This window comes from Periophthalmus magnuspinnatus, chromosome 9, assembly GCF_009829125.3.
Source record: "Periophthalmus magnuspinnatus isolate fPerMag1 chromosome 9, fPerMag1.2.pri, whole genome shotgun sequence".
Taxonomy (NCBI): domain Eukaryota; kingdom Metazoa; phylum Chordata; class Actinopteri; order Gobiiformes; family Gobiidae; genus Periophthalmus; species Periophthalmus magnuspinnatus.
In genome coordinates, this window is record NC_047134.1 from 86,539 (window position 1) to 111,515 (window position 24,977).

The 24,977-nt window shown below is 44.9% G+C and overlaps 1 protein-coding gene across 3 annotated transcripts in view; it reads left to right on the forward strand.

The window, feature by feature from the left end:
• Window positions 1–24,977, forward strand: part of pcsk5b (proprotein convertase subtilisin/kexin type 5b) — a 101,054-nt gene that overhangs the window by 20,867 nt on the left and 55,210 nt on the right. For all 3 annotated transcript variants that reach the window (XM_055224477.1, XM_055224479.1, XM_055224478.1), the window contains exons 3-9: window positions 4,057–4,194; window positions 8,419–8,562; window positions 9,381–9,457; window positions 11,680–11,768; window positions 14,091–14,263; window positions 15,510–15,722; window positions 21,515–21,615. In XM_055224477.1, the coding sequence (XP_055080452.1) occupies window positions 4,057–4,194; window positions 8,419–8,562; window positions 9,381–9,457; window positions 11,680–11,768; window positions 14,091–14,263; window positions 15,510–15,722; window positions 21,515–21,615 (935 nt within the window). The remainder of the gene's footprint in view (window positions 1–4,056; window positions 4,195–8,418; window positions 8,563–9,380; window positions 9,458–11,679; window positions 11,769–14,090; window positions 14,264–15,509; window positions 15,723–21,514; window positions 21,616–24,977) is intronic.

Genomic DNA, 24,977 nt, shown 5'->3' on the forward strand with positions numbered 1-24,977 from the left:
AGAAGGCGTCTGATTTGTTATTAATGTTCATATCTTGATTTACAGAACCAATAGTGAAAATAAAAACCCCAGGATCATGTAGAGGGTTAATACGAACATTTAAGACCAGAATGAGTCTGAAGCAGCAGAGACAGAGAGAGGACAGAGGGGACACCGTTTTTACACAGAAAGTGAATTAGACAAAGAGTCGATGGAGCAGGAAGTGCGTCCATGATCACTTCCTGTTTGGAACATGGCGGCTAGCAGGTTAGCTACGTCCATTTATATAAACAGTCTATGATGCAAGTGTGGTCTAACCTGTTCTCTGGATAAATCAGACTGTGTGTAATCAGACTATGTGTAATCAGACTATGTGTAATCAGACTATAGTTTGATGCAGCGTCGGGGTTGAGCGTGTGAATACAAATGCGTTGTGCAGTCGTCTCCGATGCTCCGTCCATCTCCCGGCCTCTGCAGGTGCTCGCTCTCACTCAGAGGAAACTGGGGAAGAGTTCACAGCACAAGTGTCCCTCTCATAGAGCCACAGAGCAGCGTTTGACCGCACAACTGCTCACATTAAACATGAGGCTCTAGTTTACATACAACATTTTACTACTGTGTGTCAGGGTTTCTGAAGGGTTCAACAAATCAAATGTAAGAATACTTAGAATGTCCCACACAAACCCTGTATGTCCCACACAAACCCTGTACGTCCCACACAAACCCTGTACGTCCCACACAAACCCACACAAACCCTGTACGTCCCACACAAACCCTGTACGTCCCACACAAACCCACACAAACCCTGTACGTCCCACACAAACCCTGAACATCCCACACAAACACTGTACGTCCCACATAAACCCACACAAACCCTGTACGTCCCACACAAACCCTGTACGTCCCACATAAACCCACACAAACCCTGTACGTCCCACACAAACCCTGTACATCCCACACAAACCCTGTACGTCCCACATAAACCCACACAAACCCTGTACGTCCCACACAAACCCTGTACGTCCCACACAAACCCACACAAACCCTGTATGTCCCACACAAACCCTGTACGTCCCACACAAACCCACACAAACCCTGTACGTCCCACACAAACCCACACAAACCCTGTACGTCCCACACAAACCCACACAAACCCTGTACGTCCCACACAAACCCACACAAACCCTGTACGTCCCACACAAACCCACACAAACCCTGTACGTCCCACACAAACCCTGTATGTCCCACATAAACCCACACAAACCCTGTACGTCCCACACAAACCCTGTACGTCCCACACAAACCCACACAAACCCTGTACGTCCCACACAAACCCTGTACGTCCCACACAAACCCTGTACGTCCCACACAAACCCTGTACGTCCCACACAAACCCTGTACGTCCCACACAAACCCTGTACGTCCCACATAAACCCACACAAACCCTGTACGTCCCACACAAACCCTGTACGTCCCACATAAACCCACACAAACCCTGTACGTCCCACACAAACCCACACAAACCCTGTACGTCCCACATAAACCCACACAAACCCTGTACATCCCACACAAACCCTGTGCGTCCCACATAAACCCACACGAACCCTGTACGTCCCACATAAACCCACACAAACCCTGTGCGTCCCACATAAACCCACACGAACCCTGTACGTCCCGCACAAACCCTGTACGTCCCGCACAAACCCTGTACGTCCCGCACAAACCCTGTACGTCCCGCACAAACCCTGTACGTCCCACACAAACCCTGTACGTGTTGGTCTTCGTGTTACACAAAGCATCTTTACCTTGAACTGTGATCCTTCATTAACTTGCAGTGTTAAAATAAAATGTACATATTTCACAAGCTGACATAACTTTCATCTTTGTTGTTGGCCTGAACATATTTTGTTGTTCAATATGTTGTTGTAAAAGTAAATATAGATGATAAATGATGATATTGAATGTCATTTATGCCACAACAGATTTAATATTATAAATCCACAATATTGTTAAAAAAACACGAGCTGCAGTAAATAAAGAATGAGAATGAAACTCTTTAGTCGTTAGTTTGAGTCTGTGATGAGTCGCACAACTTATTCAACCTTCTATGTCTAAAATATGATATAGTCAAAAAAGCAAAGAAAAAGTAACACGATAAAGACTGGGCCCCAAAAAACATGGTTCTATAAATGAAAGTTGAATGATAAGTCGATGTAGTGACATATATATGTTTGTATGTATATATATATATATATATATATATATATATATATCTGGAGCTCCTCCTGGCGCTCCTCCTGGCGCTCTTCCTGGCGCTCCTCCTGGCGCTCCTCCTGGCGCTCCTCCACTTGGACTAAAACATGATCTTTACAGGTTCCTGAAGGATGACGAAGGACAGGCTCATTCAAAAAATGTGTTTGGAAATCGGAAAATTCCAGTGAAAGCGGAATGACTGCTTCCAGGAATGCCTCAGTCCCAACGCACGGCCGTGACGTCTGAGAGATTGATGTGAGCAGAGATGTGTTTGTGGACCTGAGGAGGTCGTCTGCAGCTCAAAAGCCCAGTGATAATGGACTTTACTCAGCTCTGTGTATCTCATGTGTTTGCTCTAGAGATGTGGAGTCACTATAAACACCTTTGGGTTTAAAACTGCCGTTCAGTTTGTTTTAAAGTTCTTCATCGTTTACGAGCATCTCTGAACTTTAACAAAGTATTGACAAATACAATAACACACTAAAGTAAATATAGATGATAAACAATAATATTGAAACTAAAACAAAGAATTATCCCTAAAAATGGTCCTGACTGGACGGTCCTGACGGGACGGTCCAAACACAGTTGCTCGTCTGTTTCACTTGTTTTTCAAATGTGAAAACTCTTAGATCATTCAGAACACATGACATGTACAGAGGTTTTGTCTGGACGGGTCAGCGTCTCTGGACGGGTCAGCGTCTCTAGACGGGTCAGCATCTCTGGACGGGTCAGCGTCTCTGGACGGGTCAGCGTCTCTGGACGGGTCAGCGTCTCTAGACGGGTCAGCATCTCTGGACGGGTCAGCGTCTCTGGACGGGTCAGCGTCTCTGGACGGGTCAGCGTGTCTAGACGGGTCTACGTCCCATTGCCCTCAAACATAATCTGCTTTTATCGTATTTGTTTATGTCATTAATGGCATTTTACTGGCTCCATTTTTGGCATCTTTTTGCCATTGATTTCATTCTGGAAAACTCTTCATGAGGCAAATCACGATTATTACTGCAACTACAAGACTCTACATGGACCGGGACTAAACCAGGACTGAACCAGGACTGAACCAGGACTGAACCAGGACTGAACCAGGACTGAACCAGGACTGAACCGAGACTGAACCAGGACTGAACCAGGACTAAGCCAGGACTGAACCAGGACTAAGCCAGGACTGAACCAGGACTGAACTAGGACTAAGCCATTACTAAAGGTGGTGAATCAGTGTTTCAGTTTTGTGCAGTTAAATCTGTGTCGCGTCTGAAGATGTGAGACAGGTCTGGACTTTGATGATGTTTAAGTCTAGGCTCTGTTCTGTTTATCTGTGCAGACGACTGAAAGGGTTTTTTCTGCCTCTTCTCTTTAAATGTTATTTTTATTTATGATTATTTATGATAGTTTATGTTTTAATTAGTTGCTTTGTCATTTTAATATCATTCTTATTCTGTAAAACACTTTGAAGTACTTTGTTTACAGATAAACGTGCCTCTTTATCGACGTATCGTTCAGTAAATGAAAGAACATTTTTAGGGTCAATATTATCGGATGATATTAATCGTATTTTCTGTTTGCATTAAAGGAGAGGTTTTTGTTATTTTTCTGAAGTATGAAGGCAGACTTTGTCTTCAATGGTTCATTAAGTCTTATGTTTACTGTAAATATAGCACAGTGCTTGGGCTAATCCTGCTTCGTGTCTTAAATCAGTTTCAGTATTATCTTTTTTTATCGTTTATTGTGTATATTTTCTTGAGCGATATATCGGCCTTCAGACGGCGTATCAGCTCTTCCCTGTCGTCCTGCGGTGGAGTTTGACCCGGCTCTGACTCTGTGTTTCAGGTGGAGTGGATCGAGCAGCAGGTGGTGAAGAGGCGGATCAAGAGGGATTACAAACCAGCCCCGCCCCTTTCACAGTCCAGCCCCGCCCACAACAGTATATACTTCAATGACGCCAAGTGGAGTAACATGTGGTACATTGTGAGTAGAACTGACAATAGGACCAGAGTAAATGTTAAAATAAGATCCTTTGGCAGTTGAAGTTCACTGCACAAACCTGTCATCATGTTTCAGTCCATGATACTCACTGTATGAAGCTGGGACTATGTTTCAGGACTCAGGATTTACCATCTGGACATTTTCTTAGTTAAAGTGGGAGATTTTTGCCATTTTAAGATGACATTTGAGCTGTAGAGGGTAGAATGTCTAACTTTTTGGTCCATTCTGTTTGTTTCAGCTCAGGCCTTTAATGACACAATTTATTTAAAAACAGGTTTATCTTTGTGTCAGTGGAATAATCGATTTTCAATCTTCTCGTTTATATCAGACATGTGACTGGCCTGATGCAGGTCAGATTCTGCAGGTTCTCCACTCTCAGTATTATCACCGCAGAGATTTGGCTGCAGCGTTTTCAATTTAAATAAGACCAGGAAATTTGCCCCAAAATGTTAAACATGAATCTGAGAGAGCTGCTGGACTCAGACTCAGAAAGAGCCGTTTATAAAGACGGACGAGTGACCGCTAAAGACGGACGAGTGACCGCGTAAAGACGGACGAGTGACCACTAAAGACGGACGAGTGACCACTAAAGACGGACGAGTGACCACTAAAGACAGACGAGTGACCACTAAAGACAGACGAGTGACCACTAAAGACGGACGAGTGACCGCGTAAAGACGGACGAGTGACCGCTAAAGACGGACGAGTGACCGCTAAAGACGGACGAGTGACCACTAAAGACGGACGAGTGACCGCGTAAAGACGGACGAGTGACCGCTAAAGACGGACGAGTGACCGCTAAAGACGGACGAGTGACCGTGTAAAGACGGACGAGTGACCACTAAAGACAGACGAGTGACCACTAAAGACGGACGAGTGGCCACTACAGACGGACGAGTGACCGCGTAAAGACGGACGAGTGACCACTAAAGACGGACGAGTGACCACTAAAGACGGACGAGTGACCACTAAAGACAGACGCGTGACCACTAAAGACGGACGAGTGACCACTAAAGACAGACGAGTGACCACTAAAGACGGATGAGTGACCACTAAAGACGGATGAGTGACCACATAAAGACAGACGAGTGACCACTATGACCACATAAAGACGGACATGTGACCACATAAAGACGGACATGTGACCACATGCTCTAAGCTGCTCTTCCATATGATTGACCTGTAGGTCAAAGGTCATCTGAGGTCACTGTGCGGATGTTTTGTCTGAGGAACACATCGTTATGTCACAGACTGTTGGTGTCATGATTCTCACGGCCAAAATAAGTGTGATTAACGATTATATCATGATAATTGGTAAAGTTTCTGAATGTTTATAATGTTAATATGAATAATTTCCATCTTTAAACATTTATATGATTGTACTTTAAAACTACAGAGATCCTGCAGAGAACGTTACCGAGAAGCAGATTTAGTTTTTCACATCCTGATGGTGTAATAACTCTGATTCTCTCCGTTATATAAAATGTCCCTCGATGGACTATCGTCGACCCTTTGCATCGTGATAAATGATATTATAGTTTATTTATAGTTTTGATCTGATTGTTTTTATCAGATCTTATTTTATTATTTTTGTATCCCTCTCAGGTTTATGTTTTTGATGCATTTCATTCTGATCTGATTGTTTTTATCAGATCTTATTTTATTTTTTTGTATCCCTCTCAGGTTTATGTTCTCAGTGCTGTGTCTCTCAGTCAAAACTCTGACACATGAACTCACTTTGTCCACAGTAGTTTGTGTTCAAAGTCCGATAGAAGACACTTATCAGGAGTCTGCACATCGTCTCCTCCTCCACCTTCCACCCCTTCTCCTCTCCTCCTCCTCCACCTTCCACCCCTTCTCCTCTCCTCCTCCTCCTCCTCCTCCACCACCTTCCACCCCTTCTCCTCTCCTCCTCCGTCCTTCTCCCTTGGCTTCCCTCCTCCTTTCTCCTCTCCTCTCCTCACTACTCCTCCCTCCCACTCTCCCCATCTTCCCTCCTCCACCCCACTCCTCCTCCCCTCCTCCTCCTCCTCCACTCTCCTCCTCCTTCAACCCCTCCTCCTCTCTCGCTCTCCTCCTCCCCTCCTCCTCCTCCCCCGCTCTCCTCCTCCTTCAACCCCCCCTCCACCTCCCCTCCTCCTCTCTCGCTCTCCTCCTCCTCCTCCCCCCCTCCTCCTCCCGCGCTCTCCTCCTCCTTCAACCCCCCCTCCACCTCCCCTCCTCCTCTCTCGCTCTCCTCCTCCTCCCCCACTCTCCTCCTCCTCCTCCACCTTCCCTCCTCCCCCCCCACTCTCCTCCTCCTCCCCCCCCCCCACCCACCCCGCCACCGCCACCCCCCCCCCTCCTCCTCCTCCTCCTCCCCCGCTCTCCTCTCTTATCTATTCCCTCTGTGTCCTCAGCCTCATTAATGTATAACCTACAGTTGATAAGAGCTAATACTTTGATCACACTGTTTGTCAGAAGTAGGACAGAACCCTCTGACCTTTTACTGGACGCTCTGACCTTTTACTGTAGAGACGTTTCACCTCTGGATCCTGGACGCTCTGACCTTTTACTGTAGAGACGTTTTACCTCTCTGTCCTGGACGCTCTGACCTTTTACTGTAGAGACGTTTTACCTCTGTGTCCTAGACACTCTGACCTTTTACTGTAGAAACGTTTTACCCCTGTGTCCTGGACATTATGACCTTTTGCTGTAGAGACGTTTCACCTCTGGATCCTGGACGCTCTGACCTTTTACTGTAGAGACGTTTTACCCCTGTGTCCTGGACGCTCTGACCTTTTACTGTAGAGACGTTTTACCTCTCTGTCCTGGACGCTCTGACCTTTTACCGTAGAGACGTTTCACTTCTGGATCCTGGACGCTCTGACCTTTTACTATAGAGACGTTTCACCTCTGGATCCTGGACGCTCTGACCTTTTACTGTAGAGACGTTTCACCTCTGGATCCTGGACGCTCTGACCTTTTACTGTAGAGACGTTTCACCTCTGTGTCCTCGATGCTCTGACCTTTTACTGTAGAGACGTTTCACCTCTGGATCCTGGACGCTCTGACCTTTTACTGTAGAGACGTTTCACCTCTGTGTCCTCGATGCTCTGACCTTTTACTGTAGAGACGTTTCACCTCTGGATCCTGGACGCTCTGACCTTTTACTGTAGAGACGTTTCACCTCTGTGTCCTCGATGCTCTGACCTTTTACTGTAGAGACGTTTCACCTCTGGATCCTGGACGCTCTGACCTTTTACTGTAGAGACGTTTTACCTCTCTGTCCTGGACGCTCTGACCTTTTACTGTAGAGACGTTTCACCTCTGGATCCTGGACGCTCTGACCTTTTTACTGTAGAGACGTTTTACTCCTGTGTCCTCGATGCTCTGACCTTTTACTGTAGAGACGTTTCACCTCTGGATCCTGGACGCTCTGACCTTTTACTGTAGAGACGTTTCACCTCTGGATCCTGGACGCTCTGACCTTTTTACTGTAGAGACGTTTTACTCCTGTGTCCTCGATGCTCTGACCTTTTACTGTGGTGACATTTTACTTCCTGACTTTGTTTTATCTTTATTTTTAGCAGTTTTGTTTACTGAAATGTATTTGGCTTTGTCCATCGTGAGACCCGTCCTTGGCCTTAGTTTGGACGTGCCGGTTTCAGTGTTACTTCCTGTAGGCGTGGTCAGTCTGAGGGTCCTGATTGGTCCGTCAGGTGTGTGAAAGGAGGACGGCTTCTTTGTCCCGGTTGATGGTGTCTGTGCCTGATCCGGCTCTTGGTGGTTTCAGCTCCTGGGACTCGAGTCTCGTCCATGATGTGATTATTTCCTTTACAGTTGATCTGATTTGGCAGATTTTAAGTTTTCCTTCAGTTCTGCGTTGTTTCTTCTTTGTACTTGTGATTTTTCGTGTTATTTCTTTCTTTCTTTCTGCTCAAACACTGACCCTTTGTTCCACCGTCTTCTCCAGTTGAGTGACAGCTGGATTGAACCAATCACAGTGAAATGTGAACTTTCAGCAGAAGCACATTACTTTATTTACCTCTTAAATAGGACGAGGTGCACATGAGTTGTGATAAAATCTAAATCGTGATGTAGCCCCAAGAAAATTGTGATATTTATTATTTTTTGCCCATCCTTGTTGTTATTTCTTTAGCCTATGTTTGAATTGCTTTGTGTACAAATTGCTCTTTACAAATAAAGTTTTGTGGTGTTTTTCAGCACTGTAACGACGACGTCCATAACTGCCAGTCAGACATGAACATCATGGGGGCGTGGAGGCGGGGCTACACGGGCCGAAACGTCGTGGTCACCATCCTGGACGACGGCATCGAAAGGAACCACCCAGACCTGTCTCAGAACTACGTGAGTGTGTATGTATGCCCCAGGGCAGTTTGACGGTACAGTGTGTGTGTGCGCGTGTGTGTGTATGTATGCCCCAGGGCAGTTTGACGGTACAGTGTGGGGGTGTGTGTATGTGTGTATGTATGTGTGTATGTATGTGTGTATGTATGTGTGTATGTGTGCCCCAGGGCAGTTTGACGGTACAGTGTGTGTGTGCGCGTGTGTGTGTATGTATGCCCCAGGGCAGTTTGACGGTACAGTGTGTGTGTGCGCGTGTGTGTGTATGTATGCCCCAGGGCAGTTTGACGGTACAGTGTGGGGGTGTGTGTATGTGTGTATGTATGTGTGTATGTGTGCCCCAGGGCAGTTTGACGGTACAGTGTGGGTGTGTGTGTGTATGTGTGTATGTATGTGTGTATGTATGCCCCAGGGCAGTTTGACGGTACAGTGGGGGTGTGTGTGTGTGTGTGGTTGTTCAGTGTGTAACTCAGTAATGTGATAGTTGTCAGGTTGTTCAGTGTGTAACTCAGTAATGTGATAGTTGTCAGGTTGTTCAGTGTGTAACTCAGTAATGTGATAGTTGTCAGGTTGTTCAGTGTGTAACTCAGTAATGTGATAGTTGTCAGGTTGTTCAGTGTGTAACTCAGTAATGTGATAGTTGTCAGGTTGTTCAGTGTGTAACTCCGCAGTTTATAATAAACATAATTTAAATGTTTCATGATACTTCTCGCTGTATCGATGCACATAATGACATATAGATATTTTTTGAACAGACTCTTTTTTCAGTGTTTCATCTGAATCATTTGACCTTAATAACATTTCTATTGCGCCCCCTGCAGGACGCCCAAGCCAGCTTTGATGTCAATGGCAACGATGTGGACCCCATGCCCCGATACGACGCGACCAACGAGAACAAGTAAGAACCTCAGAGTTCCCATGGTGCATTTGGAGGTACAGCTCCAGTGTGTGCTCTGAGGCTGGGGCTGTGGTGCCAATTTGGCTCTGAGTTTTGGCTCTGGCTCAGTCCCGGCTGGTCGTGGATCCACTTAAAGAGACAGACCCATAGTTTTACTGATGCCGTCTCCTCATTCAGTCATTTCAGTCCATAACATCACAACCTTCCTCGAGTTTAGATGGAGCCAGTGACAATGGTTATTTGAAAGGTTACACAGCAAGTTTTGTTTTGTTTACTTTTATTATACAGACATTATATTCAAATAGATTTGCCTATCACTCGACAATTGCTGTATTATTTTTCTTATTAAATACATCTCCCACCTTTATTCTCTCAGTCAAAAGCAGACCAGAATCAGAAGACTTTTATTGCCATCGTCAGTGAACACAGTTCACAAACTAGGAACTTACTGCGGTGATAAAGTGCAACATAAAACACACTGAATAAATACAAATAAGGGCATGCACGAAGTTAAAAAAGATATGCTTAAAAATAAAATAAAATACTTAGAGGTAGAAAATATAGACAACAGCAGCATCAGAACAACAGTGTAAACTTATATAAAGTGTTATAAAGTGTCCAGTTTAGTGCAGATATTATAAAGTGTCATGAGACAAACAGCAGAGGGGACAAACTGTTCTTATGGCGAGAGGTTCTGGTCCCAATGGACCGTCGCCTCCTGCCAGAGGGAAGTGGCTCAAATAGTCCATGTCCAGGGTGTGTCAGCTGCTCTACGGCCTGCTCCCCCCGAGTCCTGGAGACAGGTCCTGTAGAGATGGAAGGAGCAGCCAATCACCTTCTCAGCAGAGGCACAATGTGCTGCAGTCTCTGTCTGTCCCTGGCCCCAGCGAACCACACAGTGATGGAGGAGGTGAGGATGGACTCAATGATGGAAGTGTAAAACTGCACCATCATCTGGACTGGCAGCTTGCGTTTCCTCAGCTGCCACAGGAGGTGCATCCTCTGCTGGGCTTTCTTGATGAGGGAGCTGATGGTCGGCTCCCACTTGAGATCCTGGGTGATGCAGGTGCCCAGGAAGTGGAAAGAGTCCACAGTGGTGATGGGGGAGTCCGTCAGGGTGAGGGGAGGCAGGGGTGCTGTGACAGTTACAGTCTCGAGCCCTGGTTCAGCTCCAGAGGCTGATGTCGTGGCTCTTGTATCTGCTAGCATGTCGATGAAAGCTCAAATGAAGTTATTGTTCTTTATAGGTCAAAATATGTCTCATAATGGTTGAGTCTACATCTGGCCTCTGAAGTGTGCTCACGTCACGCTCCGTCTGAGGCCTGTTTCTGTGAGAGGAGAGTTTGCTCTGAGACTGAGGCGCAGATGTGCAGAGGAAACAGACCGTTTTATTAAGTGAAGTCTGCTCCAGAGGTTCAGACACAGGTCCAGCTGTTTGGGCCTGGGCTTAACCCTTCATGATGTCTCCTGTCAATAAAACTAAAGCCCATTTAAGAGCAGGGCCAAAGACGTCTTTAGTAAAAGTGAGCCACATTCTTCATCCTTTGTTACCCTGTCAGAGGATTTCTCACAGGGACACAGGTGTTAGTGCTTTATTTAGACTACATAACATGTGCCCTTTACCCACAGTGATCAAAAGTTACACATTAGAATTTTTTTTAATGAAATATAAAGTTAAAACCGGGCTCATTTAGCCTCTTGTGGTTATGTTCTGAAACACATTTCTTTAAGCTTTGTTATAAGGGAGTAATCTGCATGAAATGGGGGACTGATGAGTCTTTGTGAGCAGATCTCCTGTGCACAGGAGCTGCTGTGAAAACTGCAGAATGTTATGGATATGTTCATTCAGAGACAGATGTGTAAGTCTGAGCCGAGGACGAGGATCGTGTTTGTTTGCACTGGGCCTGGCCGCCATTGTCACCGCGGCTGGAATGCCCCCCTGGACTCACACTGACACAAAACATCTTCAGAGGGAATGACCATTTTATCAAATTATACAAACGGTTTGCCCTCAGTTTCACCTCATTTTTGTCTTCCCAAAAACCCAGTAAAAGGAATATAGTCCGAGCCTACGGTAGGACGGATCACGATTAAACATGGTGGCCTACAGTTTTAAAGTAAAAGTCAGTGAAGAATACCACTGAGTTGAAGTGAACACTGTTCAAGGGCCAAACTCATAATAAATGACCTGTTTTCCTCGTCTTAATCTGCTGTTTCCTCAGACATGGGACACGATGCGCCGGTGAAGTCGCTGCAGCTGCAAACAACTCCCATTGCATTGTGGGAATTGCTTACAACGCCAGAATCGGAGGTATGTGTCTTTAACTTCAGCACAGGGGCCACAGTGGGTCGACTGGAGAGTCAATGTTTCAAACCTCAACAAGCACTGATGTTGTGCTCCCGGGCAGGACATCTTCAACTTCAGTCTCTGAGCAGGGCTTTGTGAGGCCTGTCTGTGTGGAGGCCTGTCTGTGTGGAGGCCTGTCTGTGTGGAGGCCTGTCTGTGTGGAGGCCTGTCTGTCTGAGGCCTGTCTGTCTGAGGCCTGTCTGTCTGAGGCCTGTCTGTGTGGAGGCCTGTCTGTGTGGAGGCCTGTCTGTGTGGAGGCCTGTCTGTCTGACGCCTGTCTGTGTGGAGGCCTGTCTGTGTGGAGGCCTGTTTGTCTGAAGCCTGTCTGTCTGAGGCCTGTCTGTGTGGAGACTCACGATTCTTGTGGCCAAAATAATCACGATTAACGATATTATCACGATAATTATTAACCTGTTAACGTTCCGACGGCCCGGGCCTACTTTACAACTTTAGAGCAATGTACATACACTTCTGCGTCACCCACACAAACAATCTACACATCAAATGAAAGCTGCGGTGCTCGTCTTTCTGGATATGCAAACCATTTTCACCTGCAATCACCACAGTGCTGACAGGAAAGACGTTTATACAGAAAAGTCACAAAGTGTGAATCTGGACTTCACTTACCATTGAGCGCTCTGGTTCTGTCAAACATCAACATATTCACACAAAGTTGGTCTCATTTGTTCCGTAAAGGTCCAGAGAATATAATCCAGTCAAGAAATTATGTCCACAAAGGAAGTTAGAGCCTCCATGTCCAATCTGCTGCAGGAAAGTACTCCAAATATGAAATCTGCTCTGTCACTTTTTTGCATTTCTTTTGTCGATTTCAGGCATAATAAACTTCTGACAGCACCAACTTTGTTCAGTGCTAAACACACGTGTCGACATCAATGTTGGCCAATAAGGTGGGGGTTGTGGGTTACTGAGGCCGCAGACAGCGAATCAGTGCTACAGATGACTGAAAGAGTACACCCCACTCTTCCCCTTGTAAAATCAACGAATTACATCACACACGTTTAGTGACGTTTTCCCCTTACAGCCAATGAGCAGCGGGACAGGATGACGTATCACATGCCATGGTTTTCCGTAAACAGACGTACCCGGAAGAAAATGTGTACTCCTCAATGCCATGCTGTCGAAATGGACCGGTCCTTGTTGCGCCGGAAGTGACCCAAGTGTCTGTCGATGAACACTTAGAACGACGCAATTAAGGCACTTTGGTGAATTGGGAAACGGCCGAAGCCGAGTGGATGCAGAAATGTGTGCATAATGGCGCATTTTACGCACTGTTGTTTTGCGTTTTAAACATGACGAAACGGACAAACCAAAGGGAGGACGTGATCGAGGACAATGTGGATGTTTGTACAAGTTAAACTAGAGGCATCTCTGACCTGGAGCGGTTCATGGCAAAGAGTCAAGATCCCACAGTGGACTCAGGAGTAAAAGACCTTATTTTTTGATGGATTGGATGCTGTTCTCAATCGGTAAGCATGGTTTATTCTGCTATTGACTTAATTGTAGGTAAAATATACCGTGTATAATTGTTAGCTTTGCTTCTGTGCACATAGTGCACATTCGGACCATGCGCTCTGGCACATTTGTGTTTAGCTGTATGAATTAGACTTAATTTGTCTATTGTTTAAAAGGTGTTGTTTTATTCTGCAGTTTGCATTATTGTAGGTAAAAATCTAAGATGTGCACACATTAGCGTCTCATTTGTGTGCACGGGTGAGGCGCGCACTGGTACCTTCCTGTGGAGAGTTACGGATCAGACTTTGTTTATTGTTGATATCTGACAGAATATAGTTCAGACAGAGATAAGCACAGAAGCTACAAGTGTCATTGCTATGACAGAGTGGGCAAACACCAGAACTAACGTCTAAACCTTGTATTGGAACAGGAAACATGAGGCAGTGTGGTGCTGTAAAGGCGATTATAATCGTGCGCGACGATTATTAAAAAATGCCGCAAACGATTAATCGTTTGCGGACTTTTTTTATTGCGATTAACAATATTATCATATATCGTCCCATCCCTAGTTGGAGGCCTGTCTGTGTGGAGGCCTGTCTGTGTGGAGGCCTGTCTGTGTGGAGGCCTGTCTGTGTGGAGGCCTGTCTGTCTGAGGCCTGTCTGTGTGGAGGCCTGTCTGTGTGGAGGCCTGTCTGTGTGGAGGCCTGTCTGTCTGAGGCCTGTCTGTCTGAGGCCTGTCCGTGTGGAGGCCTGTCTGTCTGTGTTCCTGTCTGTGTTCCTGTCTGTCTGACTGTGCTCCTGTTTCTGTGGCAGGTGTGCGGATGCTGGATGGAGATGTGACTGACATGGTGGAGGCCAAGTCCCTGAGCCTCCACCCTCAGCACATCGACATCTACAGCGCTAGCTGGGGCCCGGACGACGACGGCAAGACTGTGGATGGACCTGCCTCACTCGCACGGCAGTCCTTCGAGAATGGCATCCGCATGGTAAACAGAGTTATAATCTTTATTTACATAACAACAATGTCCGCTGCGGTCGGTGTCCGCTGCCGTCGGTGTCCGCTGCCGTCGGTGTCCGCTGCCGTCGGTGTCCGCTGCCGTCGGTGTCCCTTACAGTGGCCGCTACATTGTCTGCTACAGTGTCCCCTACAGTCAGCGTCCCCCGCAGCGTCCACTACAGCATCCCCCGCAGCGTCCCCCGCAGCGTCCACTACAGCGTCCCCCGCAGCGTCCACTACAGCGTCCACTACAGCGTCCCCCGCAGCGTCCACTACAGCATCCCCCGCAGCGTCCACTACAGTGTCCACTACAGCGTCCCCTGCAGCGTCCACTACAGCGTCCACTACAGCGTCCCCCGCAGCGTCCACTACAGCGTCCACTACAGCGTCCACTACAGCGTCCACTACAGCGTCCACTACAGCGTCCCCCGCAGCGTCCACTACAGCGTCCACTACAGCGTCCCCTGCAGCGTCCCCTGCAGCGTCCCCTGCAGTGTCCACTACAGTGCCCACTAACACTCCGCGTGCTGGCAGGATTCCTCCCAAACCCGGCGCTCAGGCATATGTCCACTGCTCTGCTCCAGGGCTGGACAGCGTCCCAGACTCACCAGCTGTAACAGAAAAACCTGGACTGTCCCTTTGGACGACTACAGGCAGATCTCATACTGTTGTATTGTTTTTGGCTCCTCTGACTGTTACAGGTTTTGGCCATTTCTTATTGTGATTCATAAAACATAAACCGTGCTTGGGACACACCTGCTGTAATAATAGCACAGCATTTCCTGATTCAAAATGTTGAACCATAAAAACCTGATGTATTGTTGTTTTTTTACTGTAGAACTTTGATATGTGTCTGTGTATCTCTCAGTCGACCAGCGAAAGAAAAATAAAATCTGTCAATTGGACAAATCGTTGGAGTGAAGAAAGAGAAACATCTTCACCTCTATTTGTCCAGTGACAGATTTTATTTGTCTTTTGCTTTGAGATTTGTCTTAAAATATTAAGTGCATTATAAATTAAGTTAATTATGTGTGAGTCACATCAGCAGCATGTCTCTGTAGTGTACACTCTGTAGTGTACACTCTGTATTTTACACTCTGTAGCTTATACTCAGTAGTTTACACTCAGTAGTTTACACTCAGTAGTTTACACTCAGTAGTTTACACTCAGTAGTTTACACTCAGTAGTTTACACTCAGTACTTTATACTTAGCTCTTCTCACTGATGTTCTTCAGGGGAGGAAGGGCCGCGGCTCCATTTTCGTTTGGGCCTCGGGAAACGGCGGCCGCAGCCGGGACCACTGCTCCTGTGACGGTTACACCAACTCCATCTACACCATCTCCATCTCCAGCACAGCCGAGAGCGGGCGCAAGCCCTGGTACCTGGAGGAGTGCTCCTCCACCCTCACCACCACCTACAGCAGCGGGGAGAACTACGACCGCAAGATTGTAAGATGTGCTTCCCTAAAGGTTCTGGTAACATCACAGCAACGCAGTATTAGGCCTGTCACGATAACATGTTTCGAAGTGCGATATATTGATGAAGTAAATGATAATATTGAAACCAAAACATAAACCAGAATTATCTCAAAACAGAACTGCAATAAATGAATGACAGAATGTAATGTTAATTTGTCTATAATGAGTCATCAAAGTTTTATAAACCTTCTACAGCTCAAACTGGATCATAAGAAGAAAAATAAATGTTTCATTTGCACAAGGAAAAAGTCCTACGATAAATACAAGACTACCATGTTTTTGTTGGTTGTGGATGTTTTTGTTGGTTGTGGATGTTTTTGTTGGTTGTGGATGTTTTTGTTGGTTGTGGATGTTTTTGTTGGTTGTGGATGTCTTTGTTAGTTGTGGATCTTTTTTGTTGGTTGTGGATGTCTTCATTGGTTGTGGATCTTTTTTGTTGGTTGTGGATCTTTTTTGTTGATTGTGGATCTTTTTGTTGGTTGTGGATGTCTTTGTTGTAGATCTTTTTTGTTGGTTGTGGATGTTTTTGTTGGTTGTGGATGTTTTTGTTGGTTGTGGATGTTTTTTGTTGGTTGTGGATGTTTATGTTGGTTGTGGATGTTTTTGTTGGTTGTGGATGTTTTTGTTGTGGATGTTTTTGTTGGTTGTGGATGTCTTTGTTAGTTGTGGATGTTTTTGTTAGTTGTGGATCTTTTTTGTTGGTTGTGGATGTTTTTGTTGGTTGTGGATGTTTTTGTTGGTTGTGGATGTCTTCGTTGGTTGTGGATCTTTTTTGTTGGTTGTGGAAATTTTTGTTGGTTGTGGATGTTTTTTGTTGGTTGTGGATGTTTTTGTTGAGTGTGGATGTTTTTGTTGAGTGTGGATGTTTTTGTTGGTTGTGGATGTTTTTGTTGTGGATGTTTTTGTTGGTTGTGGATGTCTTTGTTAGTTGTGGATGTTTTTGTTAGTTGTGGATCTTTTTTGTTGGTTGTGGATCTTTTTTGTTGGTTGTGGATGTTTTTGTTGATTGTGGATGTCTCCGTTGGTTGTGGATGTTTTTTTTGGTTGTGGATGTCTCCGTTGGTTGTGGATCTGTTTTGTTGGTTGTGGATCTTTTTGTTGGTTGTGGATCTTTTTTGTTAGTTGTGGATGTCTTCGTTGGTTGTGGATCTTTTTTGTTGGTTGTGGATCTTTTTGTTGGTTGTGGATGTTTTTGTTGGTTGTGGATGTTTTTGTTGGTTGTGGATGTCTTCGTTGGTTGTGGATCTTTTTTGTTGGTTGTGGATGTTTTTGTTGGTTGTGGATCTTTTTGTTGGTTGTGGATCTTTTTTGTTAGTTGTGGATCTTTTTTGTTGGTTGTGGATCTTTTTTGTTGCTTGTGGATGTTTTTGTTGATTGTGGATGTCTCCGTTGGTTGTGGATGTCTCCGTTGGTTGTGGATGTCTCCGTTGGTTGTGGATCTGTTGTGTTGGTTGTGGATCTTTTTTGTTGGTTGTGGATCTTTTTGTTGGTTGTGGATCTTTTTGTTGGTTGTGGATGTTTTTTGTTGGTTGTGGATGTTTTTGTTGGTTGTGGATGTCTCCGTTGGTTGTGGATCTTTTTTGTTAGTTGTGGATGTCTTCGTTGGTTGTGGATCTTTTTTGTTGGTTGTGGATGTCTTTGTTGGTTGTGGATGTCTTTGTTGGTTGTGGATGTGTCCGTTGGTTGTGGATGTTTTTGTTGGTTGTGGATCTTTTTTGTTGGTTGTGGATCTTTTTTGTTGGTTGTGGATCTTTTTTGTTGGTTGTGGATGTCTTCGTTGGTTGTGGATCTTTTTTGTTGGTTGTGGATGTCTTCGTTGGTTGTGGATCTTTTTGTTGGTTGTGGATCTTTTTTGTTGGTTGTGGATGTTTTTTGTTGGTTGTGGATGTTTTTGTTGATTGTGGATGTTTTTGTTGGTTGTGGATGTTTTTGTTGGTTGTGGATGTTTTTGTTGTGGACGTTTTTGTTGGTTGTGGATCTTTTTTGTTGGTTGTGGATGTTTTTGTTGGTTGTGGATGTTTTTGTTGGTTGTGGATGTTTTTGTTGGTTGTGGATGTTTTTGTTGGTTGTGGATGTTTTTGTTGTGGACGTTTTTGTTGGTTGTGGATGTCTTTGTTGGTTGTGGATGTTTTTGTTGGTTGTGGATGTCTTCGTTAGTTGTGGATCTTTTTTGTTGGTTGTGGAAATTTTTGTTGGTTGTGGATGTTTTTGTTGTGGATGTTTTTGTTGGTTGTGGATGTTTTTGTTGATTGTGGATGTCTCCGTTGGTTGTGGATGTCTCCGTTGGTTGTGGATCTTTTTTGTTGGTTGTGGATGTCTTTGTTGGTTGTGGATCTTTTTTGTTGGTTGTGGAAATTTTTGTTGGTTGTGGATGTTTTTGTTGTGGATGTTTTTGTTGGTTGTGGATGTCTTTGTTAGTTGTGGATGTTTTTGTTAGTTGTGGATGTTTTTGTTGATTGTGGATGTTTTTGTTGGTTGTGGATGTCTCCGTTGGTTGTGGATGTCTCCGTTGGTTGTGGATCTTTTTTGTTAGTTGTGGATGTTTTTGTTGGTTGTGGATGTTTTTGTTGGTTGTGGATCGTTTTTGTTGGTTGTGGAGGTTTTTTGTTGGTTGTGTAGGTTTTTGTTGATTGTGGAGGTTTTTGTTGATTGTGGATGTTTTTGTTGGTTGTGGATCTTTTTTGTTGGTTGTGGATGTTTTTGTTGGTTGTGGATGTTTTTGTTGGTTGTGGATGTTTTTGTTGGTTGTGGATGTCTTCGTTAGTTGTGGATCTTTTTTGTTGGTTGTGGATTTTTGTTTGTTTGTTGTGGATGTTTTTGTTGGTTGTGGATGTCTCCGTTGGTTGTGGATGTCTCCGTTGGTTGTGGATGTTTTTGTTGATTGTGGGTGTCTCCGTTGGTTGTGGATGTTTTTGTTGGTTGTGGATGTCTTCGTTGGTTGTGGATGTTTTTGTTGGTTGTGGATGTCTTTGTTAGTTGTGGATGTCTTTGTTGGTTGTGGATGTCTCCGTTGGTTGTGGATCTTTTTTGTTGGTTGTGGATCTTTTTGTTGGTCGTGGATCTTTTTGTTGGTTGTGGATCTTTTTGTTGGTTGTGGATGTCTTCGTTGGTTGTGGATGTTTTTGTTGGTTGTGGATCTTTTTTGTTGGTTGTGGATGTCTTCGTTAGTGTGGATCTTTTTTGTTGGTTGTGGATCTTTTTGTTGGTTGTGGATGTTTTTGTTGGTTGTGGATGTTTTTGTTGGTTGTGGATGTCTTCGTTAGTGTGGATCTTTTTTGTTGGTTGTGGATCTTTTTGTTGGTTGTGGATGTCTTCGTTAGTTGTGGATCTTTTTGTTGGTTGTGGATGTCTTCGTTGGTTGTGGATTTTTTTGTTAGTTGTGGATGTCTTTATTAGTTGTGGATCTTTTTGTTGGTTGTGGATCTTTTTGTTGGTTGTGGATGTCTTCGTTGGTTGTGGATGTTTTTGTTGGTTGTGGATGTCTTCGTTGGTTGTGGATCTTTTTGTTGGTTGTGGATCTTTTTGTTGGTTGTGGATGTTTTTGTTGGTTGTGGATGTCTTCGTTGGTTGTGGATGTTTTTGTTGGTTGTGGATCTTTTTTGTTGGTTGTGGATGTGTTCGTTGGTTGTGGATGTCTTTATTAGTTGTGGATGTTTTTGTTGGTTGTGGATGTTTTTGTTGGTTGTGGATGTCTTCGTTAGTGTGGATCTTTTTGTTGGTTGTGGATGTCTTCGTTGGTTGTGGATGTTTTTGTTCGTTGTGGATGTCTTTATTAGTTGTGGATCTTTTTGTTGGTTGTGGATCTTTTTTGTTGGTTGTGGATGTTTTTGTTGGTTGTGGATGTTTTTGTTGGTTGTGGATGTCTTCGTTGGTTGTGGATGTTTTTGTTGGTTGTGGATGTTTTTGTTGGTTGTGGATGTCTTCGTTGGTTGTGGATGTTTTTGTTGGTTGTGGATCTTTTTTGTTGGTTGTGGATGTCTTCGTTAGTTGTGGATCTTTTTGTTGGTTGTGGATGTCTTCGTTGGTTGTGGATGTTTTTGTTGGTTGTGGATCTTTTTGTTGATTGTGGATGTCTTCGTTGGTTGTGGATGTTTTTGTTGGTTGTGGATGTCTTTATTAGTTGTGGATCTTTTTGTTGGTTGTGGATCTTTTTGTTGGTTGTGGATGTCTTCGTTGGTTGTGGATGTTTTTGTTCGTTGTGGATGTCTTCGTTGGTTGTGGATGTTTTTGTTCGTTGTGGATGTCTTCGTTGGTTGTGGATGTTTTTGTTCGTTGTGGATGTCTTTATTAGTTGTGGATCTTTTTGTTGGTTGTGGATCTTTTTTGTTGGTTGTGGATGTTTTTGTTGGTTGTGGATGTTTTTGTTGGTTGTGGATGTTTTTGTTGGTTGTGGATGTCTTCGTTGGTTGTGGATGTTTTTGTTGGTTGTGGATGTCTTCGTTGGTTGTGGATGTTTTTGTTGGTTGTGGATCTTTTTTGTTGGTTGTGGATGTCTTCGTTGGTTGTGGATCTTTTTGTTGGTTGTGGATCTTTTTGTTGGTTGTGGATGTCTTCGTTGGTTGTGGATGTCTTTATTAGTTGTGGATCTTTTTGTTGGTTGTGGATCTTTTTGTTGATTGTGGATGTCTTCGTTGGTTTCTGATGTGGAGCTGCAGAGGTTTATTTCTTTGTTGGTTTTAGAGTCTGGTTTTCTCTCACAGTTTTGCTAAATTCTCCATGGTGATACTACAAACTCGTCTGTTTTTGGCTCGGCGCCTCGTCCAGCTCATGTCTGATCGAACGTCTCCCTGTGGGTTTAAACTGTTTCAGACGACCTGCATGTGTCCATAATCCCCCTCACCCTTTCCCTCCCTCCTCTCACTCTTTGTTTTTCTCTCTATCCTCCTCTCCCTCTCATTCTATATCACCATTTCATTCTCTTTACCTCTCATTCCTTTGGGAGGCCACTTGCTCACTACCCCCTCCCCTTTTCTCTCCCCTTTCTCCATCACTCTCACTCTTCTCCTGTCCATGTCTCTTTTCCTTTCTCCTCCTCTCATCCTGTCTATCTCTACTGCTCCCTCTCTTCCCCTCTCTACCTCTCCCTCTTTTCTGCCCTTCTCCCTGTGTCTCCCTCTCTTCCCATCTACCACTCTACTCTTCTCTCTCCCATCCCTCCCTCTTTTCTCCTTCCCCTCCCTCTCTCTCTCCCTCCCTCCTTTTCTCTCGTCTCAGGAGAGTCGAGTGGGAAATGCTCCAATCTCTTCTTGGCTGTGTGTCAGTCAATCTGTCTGAGGCACTTTGTCGACTCGCTCAGAGCCAACTCGACGTGTCTCTGCGGCTCATTCTCTGCCGTCACAATTCAGCCGTGTGTTAAATAAGACAACAATCTGAAAAATAAATGACAATCTTTCTTTCTACAATATGAGATTTTGTTTTTTTTAAAATAAAGATTGAGTTGAGCCAATTCAAAGCACATCCAGGGGCACTGACGTTTGAAAAAAAACTGGAATATGATAATAGAAGAATCACTTTTACTGAACATTTTTGAAGATGTCCAAACTTTCAGACAGGATTAGACCTGTGCAGACGGGACGTTCGCTTTGATAAGGATATTATTCTGCCCATAATAGTTAATTGTGTCATTTTAAATTGTGTTTTTGGTTTGGTTCAGCCTGTTGTTGTTCTATTGTTTCTGTCATGAAGCTGAGTGTCGACTGGTTTATGTTTTTCTTGAGCTTTAAACCTGTCGTTCTGTTGTTGTGTGTCGTCTTGTTTTGCAGATCACCACAGACCTGAGGCACAGATGCACAGACAGCCACACGGGGACGTCTGCCTCTGCTCCTATGGCGGCAGCCATCATCGCCCTCGCTCTGGAGGCGAAGTAAGACCATGGATCTATTCAAATAACTGGAGGAACCTGCTGATTAGAGTGCCTCGAGCTGGACTAGTGGCCACTCAGTGGTACTACAACCAAAAAATCCCTCCAGAAAGGATTTTTTTTCATAGAGCAAAATGTAATCACAAACTGCTCATGTTGCCGGGGGGCTGCCGGGGGCTGCCGGGGGCTGACGGGGGCTGACGGGGGCTCTACTTTGACTCTGCCTCAGTCGCTGAAGACCCACCTGACTGTGTGGTCCTTTAAGTAGTTTTTTCCTTTTTATTCATTGATACACTTGTTCTTGTTTGAGTTTTTTGGACTGGAGCTGCAGTAGACTTAACTATAGTCACATAGAGCTTTATTTTATGTTTCTTGTGCTGCAGGTACAGTGCATGTTTATGTAATGTGCTTTATAAACTCACTGGACTGGTTCAGGTCCTGGAGCACCAGCATGTCACATTGGCCTAAACGGTGATTGGGCAGATCTTGTTGTTTCATTGAATCCCTGTATAGTTTACAAGGATGCACGATACACACTGTGCAGGTACAAGTACCTCGTCTACATCAGAGGTGTGAACATAGACCTCCAGCATTAATCCATGTTAGCAGTGTCTATTTTAGTAAATTGATCAGTTTGGGTATGGATGTTACAGACTGACCGAGACATTAAACACTCAGACATTACCTCGACTGTAACTTTAAAAAACACTGTTGTTCGAGTTGGACGTGCTGAGGCTCGAGTGTTCATGAAGCTCAGGGCTGTGTCTGCACTCAGACATGTGTGAGCTGTGCAGAGGTCACGGGGTCAACAGGGGTCAGCAAAGGCAGGTCACATGTCCACCTTTAGGCACTTAACGCAGTCAGAGCCACACACAGATCCTTTTTGTTTCCTGTTGGGACAAATACAGCTGAAGATCAAATGGAAAGAAAACTACCAATATTGGCAAATTGTGTAAAACATGTGGAGAGGTGGAGAGATAGAAAGGCGGAGAGGTAAATAAAAAGATGATCAAATATGTATGTGGTGAATAGTTCTGTGCTGTGGACTGGAGCCTGTGGTTTACAGTGAATAATGTAACTGCTTTTGTCTGAGTTCAAGAATCGAAAAGGTGTATGCTTTGGTGCAGTGAGAGTGCACCCTTGAGAGCGCACCCTTGAGAGTGCACCCTTGAGAGTGCACCCTTGAGAGCGGACCCTTGAGAGCGGACCCTTGAGAGCGCACCCTTGAGAGCGGACCCTTGAGAGCGGACCCTTGAGAGCGCACCCTTGAGAGCGCACCCTTGAGAGCGCACCCTTGAGAGCGCACCCTTGAGAGCGCACCCTTGAGAGCGCACCCTTGAGAGAGCGCACCCTTGAGAGAGCGCACCCTTGAGAGAGCGCACCCTTGAGAGCGCACCCTTGAGAGAGCGCACCCTTGAGAGAGCGCACCCTTGAGAGAGCGCACCCTTGAGAGAGCGCACACTTGGTGCAGACTTCAGATCAGCTCCTTCTCTCAGGTCACTGTGTTTAACCTGCTAATCCACTCCAAATCCTGCGCACGGGAATATTGAGTGTCACCAGGCAGAGGCCACTCTTAAGCTTGTTTCCTCCTCTGGATTATCACACTGCTCCTCCTCTGCTGCTGGTCAGTCTGTGCTCTACATGATCCTGGGGTTTTTATTTCACTATTGTGTCTGTAAATCAAGATATGAACATTAATAACAGACAAATCAGAAACCTGCTCCCTCCTAAACTAGAGGGACAGCCAGGACACAGGGCGTTACCTTCAACAGCCTCGCTCCTGATTGGCTCTTTGGTTGCCATGATACTCGTGGTCTCAATTCCAAATATAGACCTCTGCTCCACATCGTCTCTATACCTGCTCTAACTTTGATGAGTTTCATGTGGAGCTGAAGCTGTGGTGACGTCACACTCAGTCCACTTCAGTCTGTGGTGTCTCCATGTTTTAAGTCTGTTGTATGTAAATATGATGGTGTGTTTAGTTAGTCTGAGTTTCTGGGATGAACTATAGACATGAAGGCGACAGCAGATCGAGGCCTCTTAAGTTTTTACACAGCTCTTATTTTGAACCTTGGGCACTAAAATATCTCCAAACAATTCCAATACTCACGACCGCATTACTATAATTAATCTAATCTAGTCTGAGCGACTCCACACGCGCTTCTCGAGTCTTTAATTAGGCAGACGTTTGGGGCTGTTTGCAGTCCTACTGTACGTGCACAGCTGGGTGGGTGGTGCAGCCCCGAGCATCTGGTGGGCAGATGAGAGAGAGGGAGTCCCAGGAAACGCTCTGACCCACTTCCTGTTTGAGAGCGGCTCCTCAGATCAAAGGGACACGGACATCCCATAATGCCTCTGACATCCCATAATGCCTTTCACGTGAGCGCTCACACCGGGGGCACTTTAGGCTGTTACCGCTGAATCGGCTCTTTCAAACCTCTTCCATAACGTCCCTTTGTGACCATGGGCTTTTCATTTTATGTGGAGCTGTGGATTATTATGTTGCTCTGAATACAGCCTCTTCTGCCTCTCAGCTACGACGACGCCTGGATCCAGAGCAGGAGTTTGCATGTTCTTCTCGTGTTTCAGTGGTTAAACGATGGTCAAAATATAAAACATAACGATACTTAAGAAATAGGGACACAATCTCGTGCCACTAAATCTTGTGTTATAATTTTCCCCATGTGTTTAGATCTGGCTTGAACAAAAAAGAGGTTGAGTTGTAGTGAGTTACACCCTCCATATGCTGCAGCTAGTGACAGCGAAAATATTAAATACTGCAACCAAAACTGTGAACTTGATCACCCAACTCAGTCAAAATCTCGTTGTCTCGTTGTCTCTGTACAGGTTAGTCTGATGTCCAGGTCCAAGCTCAGCAGCTTTGTGGCAAAATAACAAAATAAAAAAATAAAAACAAGACCAGAACAGCTGTGAAGTGACATCATCACTTAACAACTCTATTGTGAAATGTTGTTAATGATTAACTCTTTATCGGTTTTAAATTCAACTTTATTTATATAACATAAAAAAATAAATAAATAAAAAACTTGGAGAGCTGCCCAAAGAGCTTCATGTAAAAGTAAACCAAAATAAACCCGTGCACAGATCACACGATAAGAAAAGAACAAAACACCAAGCTCTCGTGTGGAGTGTTAAATGCCAGGGAGAAGAGGTGGGATTTCACTCTATATAAAACACTAGTTTAAGTTGTATTTTCTACATTGATCGTTTGAGATGCTTTGATACTCAAAAGGACGAGTATCATCACCAACACCCAGCTCTGACCACATGACCCGTCTGTGTTTGAGATGTGGTGTTTTTATTCTGACTTTTACGTCCAATATAAACGTGACTGCAGGGAGCGC